This window comes from Paroedura picta, chromosome 9, assembly GCF_049243985.1.
Source record: "Paroedura picta isolate Pp20150507F chromosome 9, Ppicta_v3.0, whole genome shotgun sequence".
In the NCBI taxonomy this organism is placed as follows: domain Eukaryota; kingdom Metazoa; phylum Chordata; class Lepidosauria; order Squamata; family Gekkonidae; genus Paroedura; species Paroedura picta.
In genome coordinates this window covers 34984059-35004339 of record NC_135377.1, presented here as the reverse complement: position 1 = coordinate 35004339, position 20281 = coordinate 34984059, and the positions used below count along the sequence as shown (strand labels likewise).

General features: G+C 41.2%; 1 protein-coding gene across 10 annotated transcripts in view; it reads left to right on the top strand.

Moving 5' to 3' along the window:
• The window catches only part of CHD7 (chromodomain helicase DNA binding protein 7), a 178538-nt gene that overhangs the window by 99051 nt on the left and 59206 nt on the right, over positions 1–20281 (top strand). For 9 of the 10 annotated variants that reach the window (XM_077352324.1, XM_077352327.1, XM_077352319.1 and 6 more), the window contains 3 exons: positions 8980–9118; positions 14648–14785; positions 16259–16324. In XM_077352324.1, coding sequence (XP_077208439.1) covers positions 8980–9118; positions 14648–14785; positions 16259–16324 — 343 coding nt within the window. The remainder of the gene's footprint in view (positions 1–8979; positions 9119–14647; positions 14786–16258; positions 16325–20281) is intronic. The other variant, XM_077352326.1, reaches the window with a different exon arrangement.

The following is a 20281-nucleotide window of genomic DNA, read 5'->3' as shown; positions in this document are numbered from 1 at the left end:
GGATTTAACCATAGTTCTGCCCCCTGCAGAACTCTTGAAGATCTGACAGGACTGTGATCTCATTCAGCAGAGCATTACACCAGACTGGAGCCAGGGCTGAACAAGCAATGGCTCTGGTTAAGACTAGTTTGACCTCCTTGGGGCTGGAGACCATTAGCAGATTTTTCTCACATGATCATAATGTTCTATGGGGGGCATAATGAGAGAGGCGGTTCTGCAGATACAAAGGTCCCAAATGGTTTACAAAATTAAAAAGAAGAACCAATACATCAAATCTGATCCGGTCACCAATCTGGAGCCAGTATATCTGGGAGAGCACAGTTTGAATATGGGCTCTCCATTGAGTCCCAGTAAGAACCCTTGCAGCTGTGTTCTGGACCAGGTGGAGCTTTTGGAGCAGCTTCCAGAGTAGCCCCTGCATAGAGTGAGATGTAGTAATCTAGACTGGAAGTGACCATTGCATAGAATCATCGTGGTTAGGTCGGATGTTGACAGCTAAGGTGCTAGTTGTTCTGCCTGGCAGAAATTATAAAAGCTTGGTGGGTGACATTTTTGACCTGGGCCTCCATGGATAATGAGGCATCCAGAGTCACACCCAGATTCTTGAAAATTACATACGTTGTTAGCTGAACCCTATCAAGAGTTACAGACGTTGTTAGCTGAACCCTATCAACATACCCTTTGGGGGTATGTTGACCCAGCCAGAATACCTCCATCTTAGCTGTATTTAACTTCAGCCAAATCTGCTTGAGCCAACCTACCATGACTTCCAAAGATTAGTACGGTAACTTCGGTGTGTTGGTCTCATTCATGGTGCATAGTACCTTTTATTCTTCTGATTGCAGCAACTGCAGCTGTTCTTAAAAATATAATTTGGATGTAGTGATACATACTCTGCCAACATCCAGGTTATACTACTGTAATGTGCTGTATATGGAGTTGGCTTTGAAAACTATCCAGAAACTTCTATTTTAACAATAGCAGTAGCTAAACATTATGTGTGCCATTGTGATTATTTGTTCTGATTTTTTTAATGTTACAGCTACAGGAGGCTGCAGTTAAAGGAGAAGAATGGAATGGCAGGAGAGTGTTAACTCTTTCTTATCAGGTCATTTTCCTGATACATTTTATTTCAAATGAAATTATAACAGAAATAAAGGAAAAATGATTGCATCTATTATAAACCAAAACAAAATGACACAGTAAAAAAATAAACTGCAACCTGTATCATAGCATTCTTCATTCTATAGAATATTTAACTATGATCTGCAAATAAGCAGTTAGTAATACTTGATCTGTCAGTTGACCACTGACCCAGCCCTACTTTTCGTTAGCCACACATCAGGGTGGCTGGAGTGAGCCTCATACTCTCATGCATATTGACGTATCCTACATGAGATTTTTTATTAGCTATTAGAATCATAGAATCATAGAATAATAGAGTTGGAAGGGACCTCATGGGTCATCTAGTCCAACCCCCTGCACTATGCAAGACACTCACATCCCTCTCGCTCATCTACTGTAACCTACCACCCCTTTGCCTTTACAGAATTAGCCTCTCCGTCAGATGGCTATCTAGCCTCTGTTTAAAAATTTCCAAAGATGGAGAATCCACTACCTCCCAAGTAACCCTATTACACTGAGAAACCACTCTTAATTGTCAAGAACTTCTTCCGGATGTTTAGATGGAATTTCTTTTGAATTAATTTCATCCCATTCGTTCTGGTCTGTCCCTCTGGGGCAAGAGAGAACAATTCTGCTCCATCCTCCATATGGCACCTCTTTAAATACTTGAAGATGGTTATCAGAATCCCTCCCAGTCGTCTCCTCTCTAGGCTAAACAGACCAAGCTCCCCCAGCCTTTCTTCATATGTCTTGGTCTCCAAACCCCTCACCATCTTTGTTGCCCTTCTCTGGACACGTTCCAGTTTGTCAACATCCCTATTCAATTGGGGTGCCCAAAACTGAACACAGTACTCCCAAGTGAGCCCGAACCAGAGCAGAGTAAAGCAGTACCATCACCTCCCGTGGTGCTGTTGATGCTGTTATTGTTGCTACTGTAGTTCTTACTTGTGTGAGAGTTAAACTGTTCCAAACAGAATCACACACGGCTAAATCCACCGAAGTCAGAGATTTAGAAGAGTGCTACTTTCCCTAGGATTGCATCAATGAAGTATAGGCTTGACCATGCAGCTGAGACTAACTCTTTTTAGGATTGTCTTCTATGTGTGGTGCTAAAAATGATATTAAATTTGATTTAATCTAATTGTCTAGTTCTAAAACTAGATGAAAAAGTTGTCAAAGAATTAAAAAAAATATGTGCTGTAACATTTAAAAAAGTGACTTGACTATTTTTCTCTTTCCCTTGTATCCTATAAACATAGCTCTGTCAATCAAAAAGTACCCCAAATTCATAGCATGTTCTCAGTACTTGAATGTGGTCCAGAACTATAAAAACAGCTTCACAAATTGAAAGATTGTTCACCTTCTGCTACAGTCTCCTTACATATCTTCTGTTTGTTTCCTTATATTCAGATCCCTTGTGCTGCATGCACAGAAAACCTTTTTAAAGATAGTTTGGTATGTTGTAGAAACCAGATTTACATGAGAACTCGGTGCTGATCAGGTTTTTTTGACTGCTAACTCTGACTGTAGTGCCAATAAGAAAAACAAATGAAGGAAATGAAGGAAACCCCACCTTCAGGAGAATTACTTTAGGAGTTATCAGGAGTCAGTGATCTGGAATACAAATTCCAAAGCATAAAGACCCAAAGACTGCATCCAGCAAGAGATGCTGTTTGTTTTCCTTCTTCCTGAAGCAAGTACAGTTTTCTACATAATTCCTGCTGTTGCCCAATGTTTTGACAAGTTTATTTGGCTGTTTTAAAATGTTTCTGCTTTTAAACATGGAAACTGTGAAACCCAGCAGAGAAGTCTTTGAAAGAGGGCAGAAGATCATTGGGAGCTGTAGTTCCTGTGGTGATCAATATTGAATTCAGCCAGAAATCTTCCTGAGAGATGTAGTGAAATCAAGAAAGGACAGTGTGGTATGGTTGTAGCTTGCTTTGGGGCTCACCACATCACCTAGAACTTTTCTTCTCTCACAGTATTTAATCGTAAGATAAATTAATGAGGGTTAATAGTAAACAAGATGAAGATTAAGAAAAATAATTTTAGGTTTCCCCAGAATTTCACTTAAATGGCCAAGTAGTCCATATACCCTGTTTCTTGGTGTCTTATAATTCTGTATGGATTTTGAGACTGAAAAATCAGAGCAGATTTATATAACTATGGATTATAGACTGTAAATTCTGGTGACTTTTGTGCATTCCAATTGTCAGTGCTTTTTTCGAGAACCAATACTTACATATAAAGTTGTGCTGATTTCCACCAATTTCTCCCCTCCCCTCTCAGTTGGGTTCTCATTTCTCCAATTGACAATGGTAGCTCTGGGAATTTTCAGAAACTCTGTGGTAATCTTACTTTAGATTGTAGTAGAATCATAGAAGGTACCTCCTGGGTCAACTAGTCCAACCCCCTGCACTATGCAGGACACTCACAGTGCTCATCCACTGTAACCCGCTACCCCCCTGAATCTTCACAGAATAGTAATCTGGTGAGGCTTTATTTTTTGTTTTAATCTTTCTTCCAATATACTGCCTTTCCTCTCCCCCAGCCCCCCCACCAGTTGCCTTGCCAGATTCTGCCTGACAACCCCACTCTTCAGATCCCTACTAGGATATTCTTGAAGGTCCACTAACCCTCCGGTTTCTGTGTTTGTGTTGTGCCCTTATGTGAGGCTCATATGTATCTGAGGCAGTAGAACCCATGTAGTAACAAGAGAGGAAAATGCTAACAAGATTGCTTTTTCTCCTCCTTGGTAGTCATTGGCCTGAGCACAAAGATGTCATATATAGAGTTAAGTAGTGCTTGTCATCATTTCTCAGCCTTGGGCTGTTGTTTTTCCTTCCAATTTCTTATAAAATAGAAGAATGGAAAGTCAGGGAATTCCAGCAATATTTTTCTTCTACATGGTGGAGGGAACAGATTATTAAAAAGTTTTGCTACTATATCATTTGTATCTACTGCCTTTCTCATGTATTCTTTAAAGAAGAAAAGGTGAAAGGCTAATAGGAAGTATAACATTAGCAGAATGCAAATTGCATCGTTTTAGTAAGTTCATGTATGTGTTCTCTTCAGAAGCCCCACATCGCTCCACCCACTTTCTAAAAAGTAATTCATGCTCAGCTGGAAAGGTAGTGATGAGCTCTATGTTGACCATAGTTGTTTGCAGGGCATTTGTTCCCAGGATCACTGTAAATGGCAAAATCCACAAATATTGACAGGGCAGACTTAGAGACCAAAATGGCCTTGAAAAAGGCCCCTCCCCTGCCTGTTTCCATTCTCTACCACCTCGGTCCATTGGAGCAAGGCTCAACTAAGGTAAATTATGTGCAGCGCCAGTCTTGGCTGCAGCATTGCCACTGGACTGGTCAGCTGAGCAAAAGGCAACTACTGCCATCTGCTGTGTCACACAACTTTCCAACAGCAGGACAAGTTGCATAGATAACCAGATCTCCAGTGGCCAGCCAGGAGCCCTTTCAGACAAGTTGCACAGCAGCAGGGGTACCAACCAGATGCCCACCAGACAACTTGTCTAGACCCAGCAGCAGGACTGAGTCACATGACTCATCCAGCAGCAGTTGCTCATGTTGAGATGGTTGTGAAGAGGCAGGGGGCAGAGCCAGCATGCTCATAACAGCTCTCTCTTTCCACCCACTGACTGAATGCCCAGAAGGGGAGGGTCATGTGCTTGGGGTAGCCACAACATGTAGTCAGGCTGTGAACTGTGAATAAGTTAAATTGCAGTTGAGAAATTAATGATTGGTGAAGGTCTGGTTTATAGAACAGGGGTACACAGCCTTTTTGAGACTGCAGACAACTTTGAAATTCTGACATGGCATGGTATAAACAGCCACGAAATGGCTTCCATTGGAAGAAAGCAGAGCCAACCAAAAATAATTACCATTTTTATTTTCTTCAAACAGTGAAGATTTTTGTGCTGTAGCGGCAGCTGATACCAAAGCAACATTTTTAAAAACCTGCATAGCCAATCAAATTTTTTTGCCGGGCAAAAGCCCTACCTGGGCCCCACACTTTCTAAAATAGTGGGTGCCAGAAAAGATATTGGCAAGCATCATGGCTCCCATGGGCACCACATCAGGGATACCTGGTATAGAACTTTTGTGCTAAGATAATTTATATAATGCTAAACACTTAATGGATGTTGTAGAATTTGGGTTCAGGTGATGCACATTTTTTCTTTTTCCTTGCAAGCAGGATTCTCATCACTCACTCACTGAACCATGTAGAACTTGGTTGTCCATGGTATTCTGTCATGCACCTAGCAGGGAGAGTATAAGACTGTGTGTGTATGGGGAGGAGAAAAATTTTGCAGCTGCTTGGGCCTTTCCAGATTAAACAGCACCCCACTGAAAATGCAATAGTTGTGTGGGAAATACCCACATGGCATCATCCATAAGCTTGTGTGTGTGTGTGTGTGTGTATATATTTATATATATGACACAAACATTCTCTCCAGCCATGTGAAATGCAACCCTAGAACAGGATTAATGCACAGCTTTTTGAACTTGATTGTCATTTCAGTAATGTTAAATTTTTATCTCTGTTATGCTTTAATATAGATGGTTTAAATCTATACATTATATATCTTTAGCGTTTTTTGCTTTAGTTTTATAATGATGATGAAAGGCTGTCAGTTTTTGAGATCCTGTAGGGTAGAAATCCCAAATTAAAATTTATTACATTTATTGTAATTGTCCCGTAGCACTGAAAGCTTGTTTTCACTGTTCATTGCATAGTTTGAACTGCATTTTGGTGATGGTTGCTTTTGTATTTCCTGATTACATCTTTTTTCTGTAGTGCTGCTTTCTTTATGCTTTGCTTGCCTTATATCTCCCTTCTGTTGTTTTATATCAGTAACCTTATTTTGTCATACTGCCATTTTGCTAGTGCTTCCTTTTGAGTGTGTGTGCCATACTTGTCAATGGTTGAGCATAGGGAGAAATGTTGAATTGGTATTTAAGTTGAAATCTGAAATGATACCTGATGATGTGTATGTTTTAATTAAAAATCAAAATATTAACAAAAGGTTGGTCTTTAAGTGTCAGAAAGCTACTGGTGTAGGGTTTTTTGAAAGTGTAACAGTGAAACAGTCTCCAAGATTCTCAGAAGGATAAGTTTGGAGTATGGTTATGAGTTTATTTGCACAACTGCAGTTATGGAATATGCTTTTAAATGTACGGTATATAATACGAAATTTTGAATATGGCTAGGAACTCATGTGTGTTGCTTTTGAAAATGGAGAGGTCTGTATAATTTCATTGTTGTAGGCAGTAGATGTTCTCAACCACCAGTTGAGATTGTAAGCCCGCCCCGAGCCCCTGTGGAAGGGTGGTATAGAAATTTGATTAATAAATAATGACAGTCTTCTGCAGTGAATCATGTCCTTTAAAACATTTTACTAAATGCAGGGGTCTCTTGGGTTCGGCTATTCATCTGAAATTGGAACTGGAAAAATCTCATGGAACTGTTGCCTTGTTCTTATATAAATTATGTGCATTTTTGTGTATGAATGCATTGATTTTATTTATCAGGAATATATTGGAAGACCCATGTATATATTTTAATATGAGAAACTCTATCATTGCATTGCACAGGTTGAAAATGACTTATATTACCAGACTCTTGTTATTATAAACAGGAAAGATTAGGGGTGTTTGAAAAAAAATCTTTGTACAGATACAGATGTTACAGATTCCACACTTGGCTTCCTGGTTTGTACAAAGTCTCTTGTGTTCTAGGCACTTGGAGATTCTGTATGTCTTAAACAATAGAAATCATTAGCACATTCCAGCCTTTCTGCAAATTGACTTTTTAAAAATCAGAGCTGGCCTGTGCTGTTCTTGAATACGTTAAGCCTGTTACTCATGTGCTGAAGGTGCGCTCAGTGTACCCTAACTGCTATTAAATTATACTGTATGCTTAGCTCTGATTTATAGAGGTCACTTGTAAAAAGCACTAGCCTGTCAACTTGCTTTACCTGGCAGCAGTTCAACTGCAACAGGCTTACCTTTGATTTAAACAAATTTGAGAAATATGTAAAGTTTGGGAAGCAGTTTTGCACTGATTTGATAAAAGAAACCACAAAATGCTGCAGCGCAGGTGTTGAGAATGTTTGAAAGCTGATTGAGGGAAGCAGATGGCTTTAGTCAGTGGCATCCAGCCAAAAGAGCAGGTGCTGGTCATGTGACCACTGGTTACCAGGGTAATCTGATTGCTCTTGGCGTGCAGATGAAAGGAAAGGGGCCCAGTGTTCAGCTGTAGTATTGTATAATTTGTGGCAGTTAGAGCGGAAATAAATGCTGGAAATGGAGCCTCATAGTAGGGGAGACTTCTGTCCATGTGTTGTATATACACTAGGATGGCTGGAAAGGGAACTGTTGTACAGATTCGTTTTTCTTTAAAAACTATTTGTCTTCTATAGTGTCTGTAATGATGTTAGACATTACAGGTTTTAAAATATATATGTTCAGTGTTCATAATTTGAATTTCTGAAATTACCGACATTTTAAATCTTCTGTGAATGGGCTTATGTAATATTATATTGCAATAATACACAGAAGCTTACAATAACTCTAAAGCAAAGTATAGCTTGATCAATATTTTTTTATTTTTAAATGATCAAATTCACTTGCCTTGTTTCCTCCCCCCCCCCAAAAAAACACCAAGTTGGAATATTTAGGCTGTATTCCACTGAAATATTTGGCAAACTAAAATCACAACTATATCAGAAACTGTGGTTGTAACTGAATAGTAAATATTGTTTGTTATAGTGCAGTTTCTGAAGCAGTTGTGACTTTTCATTTGTTCAAAATTGACTCCACAATTATTTGTCTTGGTTTTGCCAAATGTTGTAAAAGAAATTGACTTGATTATTCATGTGTACTATATTCATAGTACAAAAATCTTGAGAAAAGGGTATGAGGATAGTATTTGTAACACTAAACCATTTAAGCCAATGCTTCAGCATGTACACATTTGGCATGTTCAGCATTCTTTTTTTGTTAAAAAAAATTGCCCATGAAATCTTGCATGCTTTTGGTATGTTGAAAGTAAAATCCTGACTGTTCCAGTAGACAGGGGTCCCTAGTTTCTTGCTGCTCTTTCCTGGCAGCATGAAGCCCTGCATCCTGTTAGTTTGAAGAGAGCAAGCCCTTTCTTTCTGGATCTCCTGCACCCTGTCATGCCCTGTTTGTGAACTCAGTATACTTGGCCTTGGGATACTCACTTTAGAAATAAAGGAGATGCAAGAGGAGGGGGGGGGAGGAGAGAGAGAGAGTACATACAACCAAAGGTTGCTTTTATACAACTTAATACTAAGTTCATCCAAGATCAGGCCCTTGAGTAGCTTTGCCAACCTCCAGGTAATGACTGGAGATTTCCTGGGATAACAGCCAATCTCCAGGCAACAGAGATCAGTTCACCTGGAGAAAATGACTGCTTTGGACGGCAGACTCTATGGCACTCTACCATTCTCTTCTACAACCCCCCCCCCTCCTCTGACTCCACCTCAAACTTTCCAACCTGGAGCTGGCAACCCTGCCTTTGAGCTTTTCTGTGAAATGTTTATTTTTCCTTTGACCACTGTCCATTGAGTTAGCATAGAGAGTTGTTTATGGATTTATGTAGTCTATAGTAGTTAAATGTATGAAGTGAATGGAAAGATATATCACAACTATTAGCAATGGTGATTATGCATATAATTCATTTCAACATGTTAATAAGGTCAGTGTGTTGAAAACAGCCAAAAGGGAGGTATTTGCAAATTAATTTCATTCTGTGTGATATAAGAGTTTTTGTTCATTCAAGATCTGATCAAGGATGTTTATATTTTAGTAGCAAGAAATCAGAATCAGAATCCAGTGCTGTGAAGAAAAAGGTCAACAAGGGAAAAGAAGGTTCTGAAAATTCCGATTTAGAAAAGACACCATCAGGATCACCACACCCTGAGGAGGAAGATGATGCAGGAGTTCAGGTAGTACCATTGTTCAATTGTTTAAGCCCAATAACTGAGCACAGTGTAAATGTGTGTGAAAAACAAGTTACCTTTACTATGTTGTTAAGCTTGTGAATTGTTCTTGGGAGAAATATTAATATGATTTAAAAAATAGGAATCATAGTAGTTTGGCGTTGCACTGAATTAGCTCTTTACTTGAACTTTTTGAGGTAGAATAGGGAGAGAGGGAAAGAGGAGCACAGTGTGTGTTTATATTTCCAATTAAGAATTAATGTAATTTATCACATTATCAGTTTGAAGTAATGTCCTTATGATAATTCCTCAATTTTTTCCTCAGAAAAATTCATCAGCATATTTTTTCACTACCTTATACTATTGAGTTGACTTTTCCCGTGAGCTTTCTGCTAGAACTCAACTTGTAGTACCATTCTGGACCCCATCAACACTTGCATGAACACACCAATCCCTGTCATTAGCAATGTGTATTTACTGACTGTCTCAGCTAAGATGTAGCATTACAAAACAAGCAGTTCAGAGTGTCCCCACAGAGTATCAGGATTATTTCTAAATCATAAATTGCAACTCCACTTGAAACTATGATTAAAAGCATGATTTGGAGGCAATTTCTGGCTAGTATTGACCATATCAAGCTATAGTGGGAGACAACTGGAAAACAGAGAAGTCTGATATAGCAGGGGATTAAAAAGCACATCGGCTGCCTCCCACTTTCAAAGATAAGGTGTGAGGTGACTAGAATTAGGACGTTTTTCTGTGGGTAGCACCTTTTCTTTTGAATGCCCACTCCTTTGAGGCTTGCATGGTGCCTACTTTACATTTTTTAAGTGCTATGCCCATTTTTTAAAGTGTATGCCCATATTTTTAATTTTAGATTTTAGTTGTGTAGCAGTATCTTGGCTTGTCATCAGTCTGTCTAAGGCAAGCTACAGTGCTGCAAACGAACACCACCATGTGAGAATACCTGTCTAGGCTGGCAAGATAAGTACCATGAAACTCACCCAACATGCACACTTCCCTCCCAGCATAGATACTGTTTAGAGTCATACAGACGCAAGATAGTGGTCTAGTGTGTTAGTTTTTGCTCTCCCCACATGTGTAGGAGTCGTACTCAAGACTAGGATCATCACATGGTTTGGCTGCAGACCACTAATAAGTAAACGTGTAAATATGTGAATGGCAAGGATCTGTTTTAAACAGAAAGTATTCTTTGTGGTCTTCATGTAAATCCACATATAGGGTCTGCGCAGAAGTAGATTCCAAATCTTTAAATAGGACAGGGTCCTATTAAATAAAAGAGTAAGGCCACCTGGGGAGGAGTTAGGGCGGTCCCTGTCCAGGATAAAAACTCAGAGGGCCCATCCAGGGCCAAGCAGCCAATGGGGAGGCGCGCAAAGTGCCTTCCTATTGGCCCCTCACCAGGACAGACCAAAATTCCATTCACACAGCCCAGTCTGGCTGCCAGTCTGCTCCTGACCACTGCAGGGAGAGGAGGTCAGTAGGGCTGCCAAGGGGGATGGGAACAGAGGCTTGGACAGGCTGCGCCAGCCCTTTTCGCCCCAAGGCTGTCCTAACTGCCATGTCCAACTGCAAATTGCCTCAGAACCCTGACAGAGCTGTCAGGAGGCTGCAGAGTGATCCCCCTACCCCCCCCCACTTCAGGCCTGCTGCGAAGGAGCCTCTGACAGGCCCTGACTGAGGGGAGGGAAGCCTTTCCAAGATCAATGAAGGGGAGCCTGAGGGCCTTCCTTTTTTTGGGGGGGGGGACTTTCCCCTTCTGCCAAACAATTGCCTGACAGGGAGGCTACAGAAAAGCCCCTTCTCACTTAAAATACTGCTCTGCCTGAAGGTTAGACACAGCCAAGCCATGTGTCTTTCTTCTTTGCAACTCTCTGCAGATTTGAGGCCACTGCACAGCGTTATTCTGCAGAGGAAGCTGGCTCTTTTGTCTCCTGTTTCATCTGTACAACAACCCTGTGCAGTAGGCCTCAAGTCTTTCAATTCAACAACAACCTGTGCTGGAAGCCTTAAATGTTTCTTGTCTACCACAACCCTGTCCAAAGTAGCCCTTTATGCCTGGGGAGCTGTAATTCCAGGAGCTCTCCAGGCCACACCTGTAGGTTGGCTACCCCTGGGTTGGAAATATTCCTGGAGATTTGGAGGTGGGACTTCAAAATCGTACAATGCCTCAGAGTCCAGCCTTCAAATGAGCCATTTTTTCCTGCAGTTGGTAGGGAGTGGTGCAGGAGTGTCCCTCCTGGCCTATGGGTTATGGCCAGCCCTTATCAGCAACTGTTTGTATTCTGGGGCGCAAACAGGCAGACCAGCATCAGTCCTGTGAGTCTGGAAAGTGCAGGAAGATCTAAATAAATATTTACAGCCTGAAACTAAATAGAGAACAAGTAAATGGCTGGAGACACATCGTAACTGAAATAGTAACTGGCAAATAACCTTGGCCTGGCAAATAAAAAAACAGTATTAAAAACCTTACTAAGGTCAAGACTGCTGTGCACAGACAGTCTTCCTCTTAGGGTTGCCAGCTTCCCTGTGAGGCTCGCTACCCCACCTCCCTCATGGGGAGTCTGCTATGGGGAGAGAAGGGGAAGACGATTGGAAAATGCTTTGAGACACCTGAGGCCTGCTGGGTCACTGCAGCCCATTCCCAGTTCTCTCAGATCTCTCACAACCCTACATACCTCACAGGTTGACTATTGTGGAGAGACAAATGGAAAAGGTGTTTGTAAACCGCTTTGAGACTCCTTTGGGTAGTAAGCAATAGGGTACAAAAATCCGTTCTTCTAAGGAACAACCATGAAAGAAGCATGTGGGCACATAACATTTTACCAACAGTGAAAATATGGGAGACAGAAGGAACAGGGTGGACACCTGAGTACTGTGACTACCCTATGTGTATTAGGGCAGAGGGGCATTTCGGTGAATGTGGCCTAATTCACACAAGAAGAGAAATGACGCAGAACTGGGGGGAATTGGTTGCCATGTAATCTTCCCCTAAGAAGAGTCTCCAGTCTGATTTTCCCTTCACATATCTGAGGACATGGCTCTGGAAAGCTCATCTGTAACCACTGTGCCACAATTCCCAGTGGCCAGTCATCTCCCACAATCAACGAACATTCCACACCACAGGTTCTTGACACCCATATCTCCACACCCATGGCCTCATTTGCCACCATGCCACCACAACCTCCCACACAACACACATGACAACCCCATGCCCTTACAGACTGGACAACTCCTCCCCTTCCTCTTCCCACTGCCAAGCTCTAGCGCCCGTTGTATTCTTGGAGACAACGGGCTTTGCCCCTAGTATTCTAATAAATTAGCACCAGAATTGTCACTCCCAGTAGGAGAATTTTGATTCAGTGTTCATCCCTAAGGGGGAAGCAAGCACCTTCCTGCTCAGTTCTCTTCTGACTTCCATTCTAGGAGCAGCTCTAAAAATATGATTTTGTGTTAAAAATGTTTAGTTTTCAAGGCAGCTTTTAAAGATAGAAATAATATAGAAAAAGTGTTGACAATATTGTGGCATTCAGAGAAGAAACAGAGTAGTCAAATGGACTTTATCTCCAGTGTATGTCCTCTGACAAAGCAAAAAAGAAAGAAAGAAAGAAAAAAAGAATCAAAATATAAGCATATGTATATATATATATATATATAGGGACAATTTTCCTTCATCTGTATTACTTCAGAAAGTGTTTACAGCCTTTCTCAATTATTTTACTGTTGAAACATTCTTCCAGATTCAATAAACTCCAGAAGTGGTGTGATCTTGCAGAATATGGTTGGGAACCATAGCAGTGTACATGCTAACCTGGAGCCCCTCCCCTTCCATGCACATCATAGGCTATTTTTGGAGGAAGAGGTTATATGGTCATATATGGTCATATTACCAGATTAATGTTTAACAAATTTTAAAAATACATTAACACTCACCCATTCAAGAAACTCTTCCAGGGCCAGCAAGAAAACCTAGGGTTTCACAAAACCTTAGTTGAGAAACCCAGTGTTCTAGCATGAAACCATTGCACCAACAAATATTCTTGGGTAGCAGATGCTATAAACATTTTCCATTGCTCTCACTTGTATATAGCCAATAAGAGGGTGGTAATGTCTTCCTTAAGGAAGAAAGTACTGTCAGTGTGAAGGAGCCATGTTAGTGAGAGCAGATGACATAGATCTTCAGTACTATGGCATAGTAGTGTCTCAAGATTACACAGTGCTTGTATGGTGTGAACAGTGGTATTCTGCTGTATACACAGCCCCACCTTATAAGGCAACAGGAACTTTTAAACATATTTATTAATGATCTAGATGAGGGGGTGGAGGGACTACTCATCAAGTTTGCAGATGGCACCAAATTGGGAGGACTGGCAAATACTCCAGAAGATACAGACAGAGTTCAACAAGATCTGAACACAATGGAAAAATGGGCAAATGAGAATAAGATGCAATTTAATAAAGATAAGTGTAAAGTTCTGCATCTGGGTCAGAAAAATGAAAAGTATGCCTACTGGATGGGGGATACGCTTCTAGGTAACACTGTGTGTGAACGAGACCTTGGGGTACTTGTGGATTGTAAACTAAACATGAGCAGGCAGTGTGATGCAGTAAAAAAGGTGAATGCCAATTTGAGCTGTATCAACAGGGGCATCATATCAAAATCACAAGATGTCATAGTCCCATTGTATACGGCACTGGTCAGACCACACCTAGAGTACTGTGTGCAGTTCTGGAGGCCTCACTTCAAGAAGGATGTAGATAAAATTGAAAGGGTACAGAGGAGAGCGACGAAGATGATCGGGGGCCAAGGGACCAAGCCCTATGAAGATAGGTTGAGGGATTTGGGAATGTTCAGCCTGGAGAAAAGGAGGTTGAGAGGAGACATGATAGCCCTCTTTGTATATGAAAGGTTGTCACTTGGAGGAGGGCAGGATGCTGTTTTTGTTGGCTGCAGAGAAAAGGACACGCACTAATGGGTTTAAACTACAAGTACAACAATATAGGCTAGATATCAGGAAAAAAAATTTCAGTCAGAGTAGTTCAGCAGTGGAATAGGCTGCCTAAGGAGGTGGTGAGCTCCCCCTCACTGGAAGTCTTTAAGCAAAGGTTGGATACACACTTTTTTTGGATGCTTTAGGATGCTTAGGGCTGATCCTGCGTTGAGCAGGGGGTTGGACTAGATGGCCTGTATGGCCTTCCAACTCTATGATTCTATGATTCTATGAAAACAGCTTCTACTTCACTATGATAATGTATAAATTGGGTGTTTAGAACTTTGGATTGTTCTATAATTCATAGACTGCTGTATACTTCTACCACCTTTGGCACTTAGCACAATTCTCTATATAATTTCTGTAGTTTACTACAAAGCTTCCATTATATTTCATTTGACAATCAGAAACATCTCCCAGCCTGAAATGTAGATTTCCTTTTTTGAAATCATTGCCTTCCTTTGTAAACAGAAATGATTTCCTCTTGTAAAGCTATACATATACTATTTTTTTTCTTTTTCAGAAGAGGCGCTCTAGCAGACAAGTTAAGAGAAAGCGTTACACCGAAGACCTGGAGTTCAAAATTTCAGATGAGGAGGCTGATGATGCAGATAATGGTGGAAGAAACTCTCCTTCAAATACTTCTCAATCTGAGCAACAGGTCGGTTCATATTTATGCTCATCAAACAGAGGGTAGACTGAAAATCTTGCAGTGATTTAGGATGTAGAACATTTAAGGGTTGCTTTTTCTTCCAAGGGACTTCCATCTTAGCTTAGTTCAAAGTGCCAAAGGAAATTAGTTGTTTAGCTTCTTAAGGGTTGTGTTCATTCAGGTTTTCTTTACAAGCCTGCAATATGTAATTCAACACAATTTAGTAAAATTAATGGTCTCTACTGAAAAGCCTAAAAATGGCTCCAAGGAGACTGAATTTACCACTGTGAATTTAGTGGTCTGGCTTCTATGACTTAATAAACCACTCAAGCTTGTCTCCTGCTGTCAGGCACTATAAGAACCCCTTTATGAAATTACTGTCTTCTAGTAACCAGCAGGGTATGCTTTATTCTCTATGCAATGTAAATGATGGATAAAATAGGTTGAATAAAATGAAGGGTGATAATGTGAAATGATTCCTGTAACAATCTTTTGTAGTGGTCTTTTAATATCACTGCTTCACTTAACTAACTTGACAAACCATTAGTAAATGTGTGAACTAGCTAAAGCATTCATTTGAAAAATTATGTTTTTATTTGTTAAATGTCCTTTATGATGTCTCCAGTTAAATGTTTCTGAGATACATCAATATTACTTTCACATTTAAGGTTCTTGAACAGCTTCCGACTTAAGAGATTCACAATTCTGTGAAAAGCTAAGGACATTCCTTAAAAATTAAGAACATAGTTCTGTAAGACTAAAAAAAGCCTTGTTAAGAGCAGTCCTGTTGGATTAAACCAAGTGTCTAATTAGTCCATTGTACTATATCCAGCAGTGGCCAATGTCTAGGAAACTGACAACCTGGGTTTGAGAGCAAAAGCTCTTTTCTTCTCCATCCCAGTCAAACATTCACAATTTAGTGGTATACCATTTCTCACAGTATGTAGTTTTCATGGCAAGAAACCCGTCTTCCCTGAATTTGTCTCATTCCCTTTTCAAGATTTTTTAAACTAGTAGCCATCAGTATGTTTTCAACAACAGATTCACTAAGTCACTTTTGTGTTGTGTGAAGAAGACACTTCTTTTTTTTCTATCCCCAATCTGAACGCCATTAAGTTGAATAAAAGCCCCTGTTTTTAATCCTACCACTGCAAGGAATTTGTGGTCTCCTTTCCTCCAGAAGTCACCTCTCTCCCCTATACTAAGGGTCAGCAACCCTTATGTCATATGGCTGCAATGATATGGGGAATCTGGTGAAATCCCCCTCCTTGCACATCAGGAAAGAAAACTTGTTAGGAGCATCTTTCATAATTCTTGTAATATCTCTAAAGTTTCCTGTTAGCATCTTAATTTCCAAACTAAAAGCTGCAAACATTTTAGAAGTCCCTTATGGAGACAGGGCTTAAACACCTCCGTCACTTTAGTTCCCCTTTTCTGCACTTTTGAACACATATATAACCACTATTATATGTTTCTTTGTAGGAGTCTGCTGATGCTGATGGTCCTGTAGTTGAGAAAATCATGAGTTGTCGTACAGTCAAGAAACAGGTACATTAAAATTTACATAAATTATTCACACTGCAAATATGTATACTTCTTTATCAAACCTGCTTTCAGAATTGCCTGTATATATGTACTGAAATTCATAGAGGTTTTGTTTCTTTTTCCAAAAGTCAGAATGTTTTTGTAATCTGCCTATCCAGACAGAGTAATTTAAATCAAGATGATTTTAAATTAATGATGTACAAGAAGTTTTAACTACCAAAAGTAGAATGATTTTAATTATGTTTCCTTTTTTTGTAATGCATGTGTTAAGAGAAACCTTAAGGCCCTTGCTTTTCTCTTCCATCAATGGAGTTGTGCTGACAGAAGTATGTAGACTTTCCTTCTGTATCACTCACTATAGTTAAATTTTAACATGCTCCAGAAAATCGCTCTGCTACCTCAGAAGCAGCTGCACACTCATCCAGTGTGCCTGACCCTCACCTCAGAAGTGTCATATTCTGCTCACTCCCCAAGGTGGGAAAGGCTTGATGCAAGTGGTTCCTTCTTCTTGTTTCAATTTTTTCCAGCCATCTAAAGATGGGGAAATTCCCAGACAGGTCACAGGTTGCTTCTGCCAAGCTCCCCTATTTGACACCCCAGTGATAGCAATTAATTCTCTTCAGCTGTCAAAGATAGTTACCCAGAAATCAATGTGAAAACACTCTTTGAAAATGTCCTGAGGAAGAACTTTGAGTCAGACTCTGGTGCATTCTGGGTGTCATGAGCTGAACTCTATTTTCTAGGAAAATTTACTTAGGATTAAATAACATAACAGTAGGGGAGTCAGATTTTTCCTCAGAGCTATTAACTGAAGAAAAAATTCCACTCTGCAACATGTAGCTTTGATACTGGAGAGGTAGTACGGATTCCCAGTCAGGTTTTAGTAACATTCTTCTTATAAACACCAAATTATTTAGAAAATCTTTACATCCCAAGTTGATCAAAACAAGGGCCAACAAGTGGAACGCCCCCCCCCAAAAAAAAAGAAAGAAAGAAAAAGGAGGGGAAAACCCAGCTAATGATGGTGAAACGGGGAGACAGAGAGAGAAAATTCAAGTAAAATAATAGATTTAAAAAAAAAAACCAAGCAGAACCTCCTCACAAGCACACAAGACCAAAAAATGAACCAAGAGCCAAGCCAAAAACCAAAGCAGAAGGAAGGAGCCTTTGTCCTTCCCACTTCACAAAAATAGCTTCCATAAAAACTCAAGGAACAAAAATCTTAGAACAAACCAAAGGGAACCAAAAAAGAAAGAAAGAAAAAAAGCCTGACCTTCTTGGCCTCATCTCCCCACCCCCACCCCACATACACCAGGCCCAGCCCAAAAAACTCCAAACTGCAAAACACAAAACCAGTAGGAACAAATGGCATAATCTGTAAAAGGAGTACCAGTAATCAGAATAAAATAACAAGTAAATAACGATGAGCTAAAATTAGATAAAATGGTAAGCAGGGGGCTATCCAGTTTGGTGATGGCAAATTTTGAAAATAACAGGGCTGGACTCTACCAACCCCACCAACTACCACCCAGTTTCAGATCTACCATTTCTGGGTAAGGTGGTTGAGTGGGCAGTTGGTGGACAGCTACAGAGATCTGGAAGAAGCATCACTTCTTAGCCACAGGGTGGAGACCCCTTTGGTTGCCCTCACAAATGATCTGGATTGCACAATCACAGCTGCTAGCCCACTGCCTAGCCGATGTGGAAGTTCAATAGTTGTAGTCCTTCATCCAGCAGTAGTTGTAGTCCTCATCCAAAATCAGAGGCAGAGGGTTGCACTTGGAAGGAGAACCTCCCAGTGTCAGGCCCTGATTTGTGGGGTCTCACAAGGAACTATTCTTTCCCAAATGTTAGTTAACATCTACATGTGTCCTCTTGCCCAGCTGGTCTGGAGTTTTGGGATGGGCTGCCATCATGTGCTGCTGGCACACAGCTATTTCTACTGATGGATGGCCATCCATCAACACCTCCAGATTCCTTGGCCAGGTGTCTGGGGACTGTGGTGGATTGCCTCAAGCCGAGATGACTAACGTTAAATCCAGCTGAGACCCTGTGACAAGGTCAACACACTGAAAGTAATACAGTGCTATTCCCAACCTCTGACATAGACCCTCTAACACCTTTATCACTGTCAAGAGTCTGTGGATATTCCTGGATGCCTTTCTATCCATGGAAGCCCAGATCACAGATCTTGCTGGGCATTCTTCCGCCTATGCCAAGCATAACAGCTTGCACCTTACCTAGTAATGTCTGACCTAGCCACTGTGATCTATGCAATGGTCACTTTCAGATTTTATTTCTGTAACGTTTTATACTGGGCTACTGTTGCGGCTGCTCTGAAAACTCCAACTGGTCCAGAATGCAGCTGCATGTTACACCACTGCTTTTCCATCTGCACTGACTCCAGACTGGAGACCAAATCAAATTCAAGGTCCTGATTCCTGTATCTTCAGGAATGCCTTCTCCCTTGTATTCCACAAAGACTGTTAAGATAAGGCAGTCTAAATCTGCCTACGGTTCCTTTCCTCAGAGAGATAAAATTGGCCTTGACCAAGGCCAGGGCTTTTTCGGCCTGGTGGAATGCTCTGCCTGAAGAGATCAGGGCTTTCCAGGATTCTAAAGAATTCTTCAGGCTTGCAAAATCTAGCTGTTCCTCCAGGCTTATGGTTGATGCCAGACAATAACATCCTGAGATCCTGGCCTCCTCTCTTGAACATCCATCAAAGGAACCTCTCCAAACTTGGTTCAATCCCCACAAGGAGACAAATAATAGAGGAGGTGGTTTTTATGAAAGATCTGTTACTTACTGTGTATCATATCCCCGAGCTAACAGGGATGGGATGATATAGAAATAAAATATTTATTTAATAAACCAAAGGGACCCCCAGAAGGCCTGAGGCCTTTGGTTTCAACCACTCCCAAAAAACACACACAACCTATGACCTACCAAGCCCAAAGAACAATTAACAGTAAAAAAAGAAAACTTAAAAAAAATGTTCAGTCAAACCAATTGCAGTCCTCACTCTTCTCCAGGCAAGCAGAATGTAATCTGAACTCCAGAGCAGAAACTCAGGCAGCCAGCTCAGAGCGGCAGCTGAAGCCAAAGCCAGCATATACTCTCCAAACCTCTCTTAGCAATGGAGTCTAGACCTCAGTCAGACCCTTGCTTTTATGTTCTTTGTCCATGCACAGAAGAATTTCTAAAAAGAACAATCTTCTGCAATTGGCTAAAGAGCAGTGTTCCCCTAATTTGAAATCGTATCTGTGAAATTTCTACTGCTCCTTCCCCCCTCCCTACTGTTCTCTGGGAAATGATTGGCTCTAAGGCACTACAGCTTCCCCTAAGGCAGCGGTTCTCTATCGTCACTGCTCCCCAACCCCTACAGCAGGGGCGGCGGTGCACATGCTGTTGTTGCTCCCGCTGTAGGGGTTGCGGACTAGCCTTCTCCTCAGTGGTGCCAAGGAGGCCAGTATGTAACAGGAGAGGCGGCAGTAGTAGCCGGAGCAGTGACAGCGACAGCATGGCTCTGGCCTCCTCTGCACCGCCTCAGTGAGCTCCCAGGTGGCGCGGAGGAGGCCAGAGCCATGCTGCCACCGCAATCCCCCGGGAAAGGCCAAACGGCCCCTCAGGGGGGTCGTGACCCACAGGTTGAGAACTGCTGCCCTTAGGTACTTTGACATTGGATTGTAGAGATGCCTCTTACTCTTCCCGTTGCCCTGTACACCAGAGGAAAAGGTGGGAAAGATCACTAGAGGACATAGGGCTGAAAATCTCTCTGCAATCCATTAAACCTGTTCACCACCAGTTAATATACCAAGCTGGAAAATTTGGCTTTATTTGTGATCAGGTATACCAGCCACCAGTCAGATTCTCGGATCTGTATTCAGCTAAAGAAATAAGCAAAATATACTGGTAGGGTTATTTCTACAGCTTTGATTCAGCCAGTTGTACACTCCTAA